The sequence below is a fragment of the Vipera berus genome (assembly GCF_964194415.1).
Source record: "Vipera berus genome assembly, chromosome: 1".
NCBI classification, from domain to species: Eukaryota; Metazoa; Chordata; class Lepidosauria; order Squamata; family Viperidae; genus Vipera; species Vipera berus.
The window spans coordinates 113,149,124-113,163,530 of NC_138202.1; the positions used below are offsets into that span (position 1 = coordinate 113,149,124).

A 14,407-nucleotide genomic window follows, 5' to 3' on the forward strand; every position below is an offset into this window, starting at 1 on the left:
CGCCCCGAGGCCTCTCATTTGTGGAGTTCCTCAGGGGTTGGTCCTCTCTCCCCTCTTGTTCAACATCTATATGAAGCCGCTGGGTGAGCTCATTCGTGGTTTCAGGGTGGGGTATCATCAGTATGCTGATGATACCCAGCTTTTTCTTTCCACCCCGAACCAAACCAGTGATGCCCTCGACGTGATGTCCCGTTGCCTGGAGGTGGTCCGGGTTTGGATGGGGAGAAACAGGCTTCGTCTCAGTCCTGCCAAGACTGAGTGGCTGTGCATACCGGCATCTCAGACTAACCAATCTTTTCCATCGTTAACTATGGGGCGTGAGGTGTTACCCCCTGTTGATAGGGCCTGCAACTTGGGCATCCTCCTGGATTCACGGCTCAGTTTGGAAGATCATATAGGAGCTGTGGCCAGGGGGGCTTTTGCCCAGGTTCGCCTGGTGTGCCAGTTATGGCCCTATCTGGACCAAGATGCCCTACGCACAGTCACCCATGCGCTCGTGACCTCCCGGCTAGACTACTGCAATGCTCTCTACATGGGGCTGCCCCTGAGGACCACTCGGAGGCTTCAGCTGGTGCAGAATGCAGCCGCGCGAGTTGTGATGGGAGTCTCCCGATACTCCCATGTAACACCTCTTCTCCGCGAGCTGCATTGGCTTCCGGTTGCCCTCCAGGTGAGATTCAAGGTGCTGGTGATGACCTATAAAGCCCTAAATGGCATGGGCCCGGATTATCTAAGGGAGCACCTGCTGCCAGCGTCAATTTCCCATCGTCCTGTGCACTCCCACAGGGAGGGCCTCCTCAGGATACCACCGGTCAAGGATTGCCGACGGGCGATCCCCAGGGGGAGAGTGTTCTCTGTCGGCGTGCCTGCCCTATGGAATCAACTGCCAACGGAACTCCGGACTGCCCCCGACCTTCATTCATTTCGCCGGGACCTAAAAACCTGGCTCTTTGAGCTATCTGGTCTGGACTGAGGGGTTTAATGTTTTTAAATTGTGATTTTAATTTTTGTGGCTAGACTTAATTTAATTTTAATTTTATTTTGTATTGTTTTTAAATTTTGCCTTGTAAACCGCCCTGAGTCCTTTGGGAGTAGGGCGGTATATAAACCGAATTAATAAATAATAAATAAATGCCTAGATGAAAAATGACACTCTTTTACTAAGTGAACCTCAAAGGATATTTTAATTACATGATGATCCCTTCAGGTAAATCAAAGTGTTATGTACTCTTCCCAAGCTATCCAGTCAGCTTCATGATTGAGCCAAGGTTTCAACCACAATTTTTCAAATCCAACATGGCATTCAGGAGCCTGTTGAGTCCAAATTTACCTCTGATGTTGATCTTGAGTTGACCCACACCTGTATCAGTTTGATTACAGATGTAAATGCAGAAAGTATATTGCATGCAGTTGCAAATGTATAATTATCTACAGTGTCATTTTTCATCTAGGCATTTGGAGATCTATATGAAAATAAAGCTATAGGCATAATAAATTATAAAAAACAAATTGCCCAAAAGGCAATATGCTTCACATTTTTCTGTATTGTTCTTGTTACCTTGTTAAAAGTACAAATAAGAGAATAACATTAATTTGGACCTTTATAAATATATAGATAGCATACATTGGCTAGATTTTGATGATAATACAGCAGTGGGAGATAAAAGATATTTAAGAAGTATGTGTGTTGGTAAATTAAGTTTGTTTTTTAAACGAAGATGATTTATCAAAGGAGAAAATTTATTTGATGTACAAGAAAAGAGCCCAGCTTCTAAGAAGGAAAATTCATTATCTATAATCTCATTTAAAGTTATGGCAACAAAAATAAAAGTAGTTATTGAAAGCTTGGTGGAATAACCTCAGTAATAGAAATGAAAATATTAGACACAGTTAAATTTTGTAACAAATTTGTGAACTTAAGATAAATGAAGTCATTGGTAAAAAGAATGTTACCTTTTGTTCAGTTACTAGATGATGGTGTATGATAAAGATTAAAAAAGCAAGATAGCAGAAGAAAAATTGGAATACAAATTAAAAATAGAACAAAAGTATAGCAATGAGATTAAAGTCTTGTACATAGATTTTTGCTCAGTACGCCCTTTATTGAGCCAATATGGTATAGTGGTTAAAGCATCAGGCTAGAAACTAGGAGACTGTGAGTTCTAGTCCCACCTTCACAAACGAAGCCAGCTGGATTACCTTGGGCCATTTTCCCTTTTAGCTCTAGGAAGGAGGCAATGATAAACCACTTCCAAAATCTTCGTCAAGAAAACTGCAGGAACTTGTGCAAGGAGTTGCCAGGAGTCAATGCTGGCTCAAATTATCATATTTTGGGTGCATTATAGAAAGACCTAGTTATCTTGAAAAGTCCGTAGTGCTGGGAAAGATAGAAGGAAAGAGAAAAAGAAGATGACCAGCAGCAAGGTGGAAGGCTTAAGATACACCAACAATTAAGTACCCTGTTGGAAGACCTGAACGACTAATTTGGAGACAGATTGTCCTGGGGAAAAATCCATGTGGTTGCCAAGAGTCTATCCCAACAGCATTTGACAGCATTTATTCAGTTCACAGAGAAATCTCAGGGAGTATCTTATATTACAGTAACAATTAAGTTATTTATTGCCATAAAGCTCAAGTGCAAGTTCCAATATGATGCTCAGATGTAATCTTTAAAAATATCTAATTGATACCATCCCTATAATCCAGGGGTGTCAAACTCAATTTCATTGAGGGCCACATCAGCATTGTGGTTACCCTTGGGGGGGCGAGATGGGTGTGGCCAGGGTGGGCGTGGACTACTGGGTGGGTGTGGCTGGAGTGCGTATGGCCTACTGGGTGGGCATGGCCAGCTCATCATCATTTGTGTCAAGGGTGCCTATGGGGGCCTGGGCAGGAGTGGGATAGATCTGAGGGCCTCTGGCAGAAGGAGATGGGACCAGGGAAGTGCCAAGGCATGGTCCACCGGAGGAGTCTCACTGTTCCTCTCAGGCCATTGGGGGGGCTGGACAGTGGTGTGGAGGTCAAATGCCTAGCCCAGCCCTCAAGCACCCACGGCATAAGCCCAGCCCCACTTCCCCAAGGGGGTGCCCACCTGCATTTACCTCCTCCTCAAGGCTGCTGCTGTGCTTGCTCTCCTTAGCCAGGTTGCTCATGATGGGTACGAGGGCAAAATCAAGAGGGAGGCCCATTCCCTCTCCATGTGAGGAGACCTGGCTTTGTATCCAAAGCTTCGTTAGCAATAGGGAGACCCCCCAGCATAGGCCAGGAGGAGGGGGCAAGGGAATGGTGAAAGGGCAGCTGGGCAGGACTAAGGTAGGACTTCCCTCAGACCTTCCCTCTCCTTCCTTCCTTTGAAAGAACAGAGTGGTGGGAAAATATTTGAGATGGGGGAGGGAGAAAAACAGGCAAGAAACACAGCTGGGGAAGTGTCATCTGTGAGGAATGAAGAAATGCACCATTGCCTGGAAATGGCCAGCACATGGCCCTCGCCTACTTCACATATCCGGCTTGGTGGGCTCTATGGGAGGGGATGCCATGAGCAGCGTGAGAGTCGATGTTACCTGCGCAATGCTGCCCAGCCCCTAGCCTGCCCGGTTTTGGCAGGTAGCAGGGCACTCTCCACACAGTGCCGAGAGGCTGAGCCGGGTGGCATGAATCTGAAGAGAAGCACAACGCTGCCCAACCCCTAGCCTGCCTGAAGTAGGCAGGGCCATATGCTGGCCACTTCCAGGCGATGGTGCATTTCTTCATTCCTCACAAAGGGTGATACCTCCCCAGCATGCACGGGCCAGTCCCTCACTGTTTCCAGATGGCCTTGTGGAGCTAAGACTGAATGTATTTCAGCATAGATGACCACCACGAAATTGTACATTGGCTCCTGGCCAGCCTGGGCTGGGGCCAAGACAGCAGGGGCCGTTCCCTTACTGTTTCCAGGATGGCTTCGCGGGCCACATGAAACCACTTCGCGGGCCGCATCTGGCCCCCGGGCCTTGTGTTTGACATGTCTGCTATAATCTAAAGTTTGAGAAATATCTTGCAGAAAAACAATTTTTCTTAAATATTCTTTGGTTGGAAGTTGGTATAAATAAAACTGAAAGTGATGTAATTTAATACACTGAACTATTGACTGAAAACAGTCTTCTGTCTCAGAAGGTTGGATAGAAGAGATCCGTTCTGCTTAAGTTGAACTAGTGTAGTTAATTGGAGAATGATACACTGGCCTTAGGACCCTGCCTAAGCCCAAGTCAAGCTAAAGCAAAAAATAATATAGAAACGTAGGAAGCTCAAACTTTTATGTCCCTCTAGAGGTCTAGTTAGGTGCTCAGCTCTTCAGTTTTAGTCAGCCGAATAATTGAAGACAGCTTGAAATGTATAAATATAGATTGCTATGATTGCTATGGTCTAGACCACAGGTCTGCAACCCGTGGCTCCAGAGCCGCATGCGGCTCTTTCAGCCGTCTCCTGCGGCTCCCAGTCCTCTGCCATGTGCAGTCCAAAAAAAAAGGTGGGATTAAAAAAGTTCAACCAATCAATTCAAATATGCAGGGCAGGTGCATATCTCGCCTTGGCTCCACTCTTCAGTCAAACCCTGTTCTGCACATGCGCGCATGTATGCGCATGCACACATATTTTTTGCGGCTCCCAGTTTTTCCTTTTGTGAGGGAACCGGTTCAAAGTGGCTCTTTCACTGTTTCAGGTTGCTGACCCCTGGTCTAGACTCTAGTATTTTACCAATTGCTGTCTTGAAAGACAAGTGTAGGAAATTTTCTTATAATGAACAGTTTTTGCCTGCATAGAACAGGAAATATACAAACCAGGGTTCATTTTTTTCTGTACATCCCATTTATAGGGATGTTAGGGGCTTATTCTGTAGGTACCTCAGCTCCAAGATTACTGCATTAGCCTTATGAGACCAAACTATCAAAATTTCAATTTGGGTGACAGGACTGTAAGACCCTTTCAGCAACAATGGAGGCAAGATGTTTTTGGTGGGGACAATATTTCTGTTTGTTGTGGTATAGTGTATAAGGTTTTGCAGTGACTTGATATGCTGATTCACAGTGTGATCCTAATGCGTTAAAATTGTAAACGTGTTAGATTTGCTTCACCGAATGCACTTTTAACACCCATAAAATGTGCTTATCAAATCATTTGAAGCATATAATAAGTTGTTTTAATATGGTGGGGTTTTTTTGCAATCTGTACTTCAATGGTAATGGTAATCATGTACCATATTTATCTGAAACGAAGATGCCTTGAATTTAAGAGAATTTTCTCCCAAGGGGAGGTGGTCAGGAAAAAAACCTGATAGCAAAATCTATATCAGAACCATCTTCCTTATCTTATTCATTTTGACAGCACTAGCTGAAAACAGCTCTGGGGATTCCTCTTACTATCCTTCTGATTCTGTGCATATCACAGATTGGTATGTGTGTGAGGGTTTATATATACTTACTACCACGGAGATGTCCTCGGACAAGCACTGGCTCTTCGGCTTTGAAACGGAGATGAGCACCAGCCCCTAGAGTCGGAAACGACTAGCACGCATGTGCGGGGGAACCTTTACCTTTTACCTTTTGCAATCTGTACTTCAATGGTAATGGTAATCATGTACCATATTTATCTGAAACGAAGATGCCTTGAATTTAAGAGAATTTTCTCCCAAGGGGAGGTGGTCAGGAAAAAAACCTGATAGCAAAATCTATATCAGAACCATCTTCCTTATCTTATTCATTTTGACAGCACTAGCTGAAAACAGCTCTGGGGATTCCTCTTACTATCCTTCTGATTCTGTGCATATCACAGATTGGTATGTGTGTGAGGGTTTATATATACTTACTACCACGGAGATGTCCTCGGACAAGCACTGGCTCTTCGGCTTTGAAACGGAGATGAGCACCAGCCCCTAGAGTCGGAAACGACTAGCACGCATGTGCGGGGGAACCTTTACCTTTTACTAGGAAAAAAATAGAAATACATTAATTGATTTCATAATGAACAACTAAAATGAATTGCCTGTAAAATAAGGTACCTTGTTTGTAAAATGATCTTGAGCTTCAGATATCAGTATTCTAGTGTTAGAAATCTGACAAGGGAAAGGGGATCAATCTATTCTCCAAGACGCCTGGAGGCAGGATAAGACACAATGGATGGAAACTAATCAAGGGGAGAAGCAACCTAGAACTGAGGAGAAATTTAATCAGTGGAACGACTTGCCTTCAGAGCTTTTGGGTGCTCCAACACTGGAGATTTTTAAGAAGAGATTGGACAACCATTGGTCTAAAATGTTATAGGGTTCCTGCTTAAGCAGGGGGTTGGACCACAAAACTTCCAAGGCCCTTCCAACTCTGTTATTCTATTATTCTGGGAAGAAAGAATGAGACAGTTGTTGAATCAGAGATGAAGTTTCTAGAGCAGAACATGCTGAGTCAGTTGTTGGAAGTGGTTATATAGAAAAACCTTGCCTTTGTTACTTGAAAGTACACCGAATTATGCCCATCCTCTAGGAATTCCAAGAAAGTACACTTATCTGGATTTCCTTGAGGGAACACTCTGGAGTTAGGCACCCTGCTGTGTTGTGGTTTCCACACACACTGTGCACCGTACTCCCTTCCAGGAGAAAGAGCCAAAAAAAAACCCAAGAAAAATCCACAATGAAGATGGATTGAGAGGTGAGCCTTACTGGGAAGGAAAAAAAAGAGACAGACCTCATTTTGGCAGAACAAGGATGAAGTTCTCCAGAGGGACAAAGCAAGGTCTAATTTTTAGGCTAACTGCAGAGATTGGCTGCTTTCTTCCTGTCTCTCCTATTCTGGTATAAATCCAATCCCCCTTCTTACTACCAAGTAAATATAGTTGTTTAGTGGAGTTGGCAGTTGTATGAAACCTTTTGCAAGTATAAAATTGGAAAGGAATATTTTGGATAAGCTGGGAAGTTATTTCAGTGAGATAGAAGGAAGCATTAATGCAAAATATACTAATTTTTTTTTAATTTCCATTTATATCCCGCCCTTCTCCGAAGACTCAGGGCGGCTTACAAGTATGTTTGTAATTAGTTATGTTACATCATTTGCTAACAGAAGTAATATTCTAAAATGCTTGTTGTCACCAATTACTCTGGTACACTATAAACATTGGGACCCTTCCCCTCCCCCTTCCCCCATTTAATTGTGATGATTTGAAATTAGTAGTAATTAGCAAGGGCTCTTTAGTATCTTTGGGTTGATAATAGTTTCTGAATCGAATGGGGTTTATTACCCAATTAATTAATTGAGCAACAAATTATAAGGTTTGACGACCTTATATATATATTTACTTGCATGACAGATTAACATTACAAAATAAATTTGCATAGTGTGATCAGCCCAATGCTTATCCAGCATCAATCTTCCAGTATGATCCCAGCACAAAGGATGTCTTACATCCTTTTATCTTTTAAAAACCTCTAAATGGTCAAGATTGATTCTTTAGCTAGGAAAAGCGAGGAAGAAGTATGAAATGCCCTATTTTTACCTTATTGAAGGTCTTTATTCTATAGTTTTCTGGGGACTTCAGGGCAGAGGAGAAGGCAGGCCAAGGTATTTCCTTTCTGAACATCTGTGCACTTGTAAAGTTATGGATTCGGGGCTCAGGGGAGAGAAGATATAATATTGTGAGTCAGGCTACTGAATGTATTTGGCAGAAGAAAAGAAATGCTGATTTATAAATCATGCAGGGAGAATTATTCGGAGAGTTTCGTCATAGCCAATTAGAAATATGCTAGGATGTGTAAGCTTTTGCAATAAAACACATGTTGTTTCAGAGAGGGAAGGTGTATGGAATTCCAAGCCTGCTGATAGGAAAGCTAAATTTGGGAAGGGGTATATGAGCCTCCCCTTCTCCAAGCTTTGCATCAAATGTTTCTGTTTCATCAGGCCCAACTTTTCCATTTGGAGTGAGAAAACCTGAGGGAAGTTTCTGTTGTTTTCATTTGAACATCGCATGCTCCCCCTCTCTCAAAGCAACCAATCTATTTTTTTTCTGCATATGTTCCTAGCTGAATTCAGGAATTCTGGGAGTTGAAGTTCACAGGTCATAATGGGGCCATAGTTGCCCACCCCTGGTATATGGGATATCAACTCCATCTCCCTACAGCGTCTTATCACTATAAATCAAAAGAAAGAGCAAGGTTTTTAATTCCGTAAGTTTCTTTCTTATCCATTTTCTCTCATGCTTTTTTTTCTTGTTTAGCTGATCTAACCCCAGTCTATTAAGTCTAGTTCAAGGGGAAAAGTGATCCTTCACAGTTAATTCCATGTTCTTTATGTGTGAAATGTTAATATGAACATATTAATGATCATCTGCAACAATGTTACAATCATGAAGTTTTCAAGCAAGCTGCAAAATAATATTTCGGGGGGGGGCAGATTAGAAAAGCTCTGATGGTTTAGTATTCGAATCATGACATACCAGCAAGGAAGTTTTCTCATCATAATGCCATTGAAATGGTACCTCTTCTGGGCTTTTGTTCTTAGCTGCAGCATTACAGTACTTGGAAGCCGAGAGACACATTTGTTTCCGAAGCATTTGCACATCCATTGCTTCAGTGGTGCTGAAAATTGGGAATTGATTTTACCCGTTGGACTTGCTAATTAATATTGAAGGACATCTGTCTTACCCTTTTATCCCTCTTCCGTGCCCCAATTCCTTACATGTGGTTTCAGCATTAATAACACTTAGTGCTAATGCTTATCAATAATTCAAAACCAGCTCTACAGAAAAGTCAAAGTAACTTCAATTATTCCTCTCTTTCTCCCTTCTACATTTGTGGTACTTCTGGCAGTATTTCTTTTCTTCCAATCTTATTATTTTCAAAAGCTGCAGGAACTTTTGAATTAAAGGATAGTATAGAAATATGAAAAAAGTATAATATCAACTATTGTATATAACCGTGGTGGCGAACCTATGGCACACAGAGCCCTCTTTGTTGACACGCGCGCCGTTGCCCCAGTCCTAGGTCTTCAGCTGGGTTTTATAAAACCTTTTTGCTTTTGGCCTCTGCCACCATGTGCAAAAGAAAAAAATGGCAAAGTCCATTTTCCTCTCTGAGTTCATGGTGACCTAACCCTAACCCTAAGTGGGATTTTCCTCCTATGGGATTTTCCCATGTATTTTACCAGGAAACATAGATAGGGCAGCTTAGAAAAGTAAGTGCCTTTCTAACCATACCCAAGCACTCCAAATTTGTTAGCAATGTCCATTTTGCTCTCCGAGTTCATGGTGACCTAACCCGAACCCTAAGTCCATGGTAGCGAACCTATGGTAGTCGTGCCACAGGTGGCATGCAGAGCCCTCTCTGTGGGCATGCGCACCGTTGCCCCAGTCCTAGGGCTTCAGCTGGCTTTTATAAAACCTTTTCACTTTAGGCCTCTGCCACCGTGTGCAAAAAAAAAGGTTCAATCAATCAATCAATTTCAACTTGTCGCGGGAAAGAAAAAGATGTCGCAAAGTTGGAATTAATTGATTGAACTTTTTAGTCCCACACAGTCTGCTGTTACCACCACAGCCACACCCACCCAATGGGCCATGCCCACCCAATTGGCCACACCCACCCAATGCACCACACCCACCGGGCACCCGATGATACATAAGTGGGTTTTGGGTCGTAGTTTGGGCACTCGGTCTCTAAAAGGTTCGCCATCATTGGTATATAACAAAATCCAAGACAGAGTTTTTAGATGCTACTCCTAGGATGATAGTTATCAGTAAGATTGTACAATGCTCCAGGTTGTCATAAAAGAGTTCAAATTTCTGTTACCTGTTAGTGAGATTGAGAATATTTCGATCTGTTTAGTTACCTTCTGTTTAGAGTATCTGGAAGTAATCATGGATTAGACTGAAGGGAAAAAAAAAAGCTTGAGGCTTAAAGGTTAAATCCTAACCCTAACTCAAATAACACATTTTAGGTTAAACCATCAATGCCAACTGTTATAATTTTATTTTGGCCCAGTGTGTCATGTAAACTCTGTCATTGTAATCCATGTTTTTTTTAATTTATTTGTTTGTTTATTTTTCATTATTTATTTATAAAATTTATAGGCAGCTCATCTTACCTCAAGGTAATTCTTTTAAAGTTTAGTGCTTAACTCTATGCCTTCTGTTTCATTAAGTTTGACTCCAGGCTTTTTAAAGCTGATTAAAAATGGACTTATTGGAAAAATACTACTCACACAGAATGGAGAGGCAATTGCCTGTGTGGCTTGCTCCAGATTTGTTTATTTGTACATGTTTAATCAATAACTAATGCTGTCTTTTTATCATCTAAAGGCAATGGGGGACAGTTTAACAGAAAACTTAGCTAACTGCTCGTGAACAGTGCTTTGCATAAAATTTGGAAATAATTTTAAAAAGCTTTGAAAAACTCCCACAAATGAGGTCTACTGAACATCAAACCTTCTGAATTCAAAATCCATATTATCACACAACCATCCCTAAGAAATACATCTCTTTGTACATATACGTGATTCCTACCATGAGTTCATATTCTTTAAATGCTGGACATTCCAAGAGAACAAAGAATACATCAAAAAATATTTTCTTCTCCCCAGTTTTTTAATATGAACAGGTCTTGACTATGATCAAGGGTAAATTATTTAAAAGGGGAAAAATCTCTTCGTAATGAATTCACTTTATGAAGTGTTATATGTCCCCACAGTGTATTGCTCAATGCCTTGGGCACAGTTGGACAGTCTTATTGTATATAAAAGTTATATTTCAGACACATGGTGAGCTTTATTGGTTCTCTCTTCATTTTTATGAGGTTCCATTAAAATGAATACTTTACATCATTTATTACCTGGCATTAAAGCAAAAAGGTTTTAACTGTGAGACAGCTCTGGGCTTGCTTCGTATTTCATCTAACAGTTTTGTGAGCAGTGTTGAACATACTGGAATGGCACAGGTATCGGCAATTTTCCTTTCTCTTTTGCATCCTTTCTCCTCTGCATCATTATATAGACTCTTCCTTTAGCATTTTTTGGACCGAAACCTTAGCGGTACTGAAAAGGGTTTGCTGTGCTTAAAAATAACCAGCTAATTTCTTGGTGATTGGATTGTACTTGCAGAGGGCCTGGAGGAAAACCTTTCTGAAGATTGTAATGATTACACTTGAGAGAGGCAGAGACGGAGTGGGGCAGATGCCCCATTCTGGTCCTTGGTGGTCTCTTGGAAAATTTGTCTGGTCCGATTGCAGAATATGGGAGACATGGTATTACAGCAGTTCTCTTTTCTCTGCTGGTCCTAGCCCCTGTTGGACTAGGGAGAATGGTCGAGTCCAATGCTCCTGAGCACCAGTGCCCTTTGAGGTGTCAATGCTCTATTTCCCCCCCTCCCGAATTTAATGTATACATGAAACTGCTGAATCAAATCATCCATCAGTGTGCTGATAATATTTAATTGCATATCTTAGGCCAGGCCAGCATGAAGCAATGCCATTAAAGTCATGTCCCAGTAGCTAAAGGCTATGAAGATTTGAATAGGGAAGGATAAGCTCAGATTCAACTCTAGGAAGACAGAATGACTTTGGGTGTTTGAACCTCTTTGGCTACAAAAAGGGTTACTCTACTTGGTTTGGATCTAGTGTGCAATCTGGGAGTCCTTTTGGATTTACAGCTTCTGCTGAAACATGAAGAGGCAGCTTTGGTCAGGCGGGCTTTGAACAAGTTCATTTTATGCACCAGTTGTGGCCTTTGATGGACTTTGAGATCATTCATATGGTCTCTCGTTCCCTGATCACTTTGCAAATGAATTATTTCAATCCACTGTACATGGAGTTGCCTTTAAAATCCACAGCAAATGCAGTACAGGTAGTCCTTGACTTACAACTGCTCACTTAGTGATTCTTCAAAGTTACAGCAGCACTGAAAAAACTGACATATGACCATTGTTCACACTTACGACTATTGCAGCATCCTCATGGCTGCATGATCAAAATTCATGTGCTTGGCAGCTGGTTCACATTTTTGATAGTTGCAATGTCCCAGGGTCTTGTGATCACCTTTTGCAACCTTCTGACAAGCAAACTCAATGGGGGAGCCAGATTCATTTAACAGCTGCAGTGATTCACTTAATAACTGTGGCGAGCAATGGGGCAATTAATAATTTTCTTGCTCAGCAACAGAAATTTTGGGCTCAATTGTGGTCATAGGTTGAGCGTTACCTATAATCTGGTCAGCAATAAAGGACTATGCCATGTCTATATAAATACCCAGACTCTGTAAGCTGGAGCGGTTACCATTTGGCTTCTAGGCGCAATTCAAAGTGCTGATGGTCACTTTTAAAGCCTTTTACATGGCCAATAACCTTAAAGGTTATTTGGGAGTGGCCTATGTCTCCTGATTTCAATTTATCTGGGTAAGATTTGGCAGAATTGTCTCTCTCGTCCAGCCAATCCAGCTGTATAATCTAATAGGAGGCAGCCCTTCAGTGTCCTAGCACTTGCCCTCTGGAACAGCATCACCCCCCCCCCCAAATTTGTATGCTCTCTCTCCCCCCATAAAAAGGTAAAGGTTCCCCCGCACATGCGTGCTAGTCATTTCCGACTAGGGGCCGGTGCTCATCTCCATTTCAAAGCTGAAGAGCCAGCGTTTGTCCAAGGACATCTCCGTGGTCATGTGGCCGGCATGGCTAGACGCCAAAGGCGCACGGAACGCTGTTACCTTCCCACCGTAGTGGTTCCTATTTTTCTACTTGCATTTTTACATGCTTTCGAACTGCTAGGTTGGCAGAAGCTGGGACGGATAACAGGCGCTCAGTCTGCTCTCCCCCCATACTGCCCTTTAAAAGAGCAATAAAACCACAGGTCCTTCTCCAGGTCTTGAGTTAGATGACTGAGGGACCCTGTTGTCTATTTCCTCTGTACGGGTATAGGAGAGTTGGTTGTTGTTCCCTCCACATGATACTACTGCTGGGGTTTTATTTTGATTTTTACTATTTTACATGTGAAGCGATCCAGAATAATTGGAGTTGAGCTGCCTGAAAAATAAATGAATGAATGAATTCTATCCAGAGATGGAATTTTCTTTAGATGGCAGTCTGACATCCCTAGCTAACCGGAAGTCCACCTAGGAATATCAGAGCCTCTTGGCTTTGACCGAAACATTGAAACATCCTTGCAGAAGAAAATGACAGCTAACTATTTCCATAATACGGATGGTCAAGCTCCGCTTCTCATTGACCCACTACAAGCCCATGGCATTTGGGCTTATAAGGCCATAGATAACGCATTTTTAAAAGAAAAATTTTTGTGTAGGTGGGTGTGAGCACTATAATCTGTTGTTCTTTTATCACTAACAGTTGACTGACATTTTCTACATCCAGGTACCATTTGGGGCAGGACTGCTTTAGAAATGAAACTTTACTTGATGCTTTCCAATCATTTATTAGGTTTTCTGTTCCAAGGTTTATATGTTGCCAAGAATGCAGCTGCTGTGTGATAAGTCTCTATCTAGAAGTCTGTGATATTAGGTAACATTTGAGGCGTTTCACTTGCGTTGCCTTAGCCCTTGGTGAATTGTGCCGTTGGATCCCTTGTACACTATGGAAGGAGAAAAATGCAAGTGAATATTCAGAAATTCCTATGTGTAGATCGGGATGTGAATCAGATATTCAGTTACACGTTGCAATCATCCCTTTTTTTTTAAAAAAAACCTCTAAATATGACAGGCAGAGATGGAAGTAAAGCAACCAGTGTGGCCTTTGTTGCAGTCTTTGAATGCCTTTTTCTTTTCATTTTGTTTCAATTACTCCCTTGGTGCAGGGCTGCCGCACAAGGCCTTTCTCTTAGCTTAATGGAACGGCTGATTCAGAAATACGGGGACCGTGTTGTGAAGATGCTCACTGTGCAGTACCGAATGCACCAAGCCATAATGCAATGGGCTTCCGCTGAGATGTACGATGGTCGCCTCTCAGCTCACTGTTCTGTCGCACAACATTTACTGAAGTAAGTGATCTATAGCTTACTTGCTTTCTTTTTTTTCCTGCCCAAATGTTATATCGATGCTGCCTTTTAAGACTTAAAGCTAATGCAGACTTCTCCTGACTGCACTAAATCTTTTCCTCTAGCGCTGTTCAAGCAAATAGCCTTTTGCCCCATTTTCAACTGGCAAATAGCTGATTTCTGCACTGAAGGTTACAGCATGCAAGTTTTGTTCAACAGCTTGAAGGCACGTTGTAGGCTTGTTGGCCCACCAGCTGTCATGCTGTTAGGCTTGCTAACAACCTTTCCAGCAAATTCCAACTTTTGTTGAAACTTAGAAGAGAATGTTAGCTCCCTGTTTCTCTTCTTTGCCTTGACTCTTCCTTCTTTCCTTCTTTGGAGATCAACTTGGGATATCCTAAAATAAACAAAACTTCTACCTAGAAAGGGAAG

The 14,407-nt window shown here is 42.1% G+C and overlaps 1 protein-coding gene across 1 annotated transcript in view; it reads left to right on the forward strand.

Moving 5' to 3' along the window:
• Positions 1-14,407, forward strand: part of IGHMBP2 (immunoglobulin mu DNA binding protein 2) — an 82,292-nt gene that overhangs the window by 43,675 nt on the left and 24,210 nt on the right. The window contains exon 9 of the mRNA XM_081345982.1: positions 13,796-13,978. Within this exon, the coding sequence (XP_081202108.1) occupies positions 13,796-13,978 (183 nt within the window). The remainder of the gene's footprint in view (positions 1-13,795; positions 13,979-14,407) is intronic.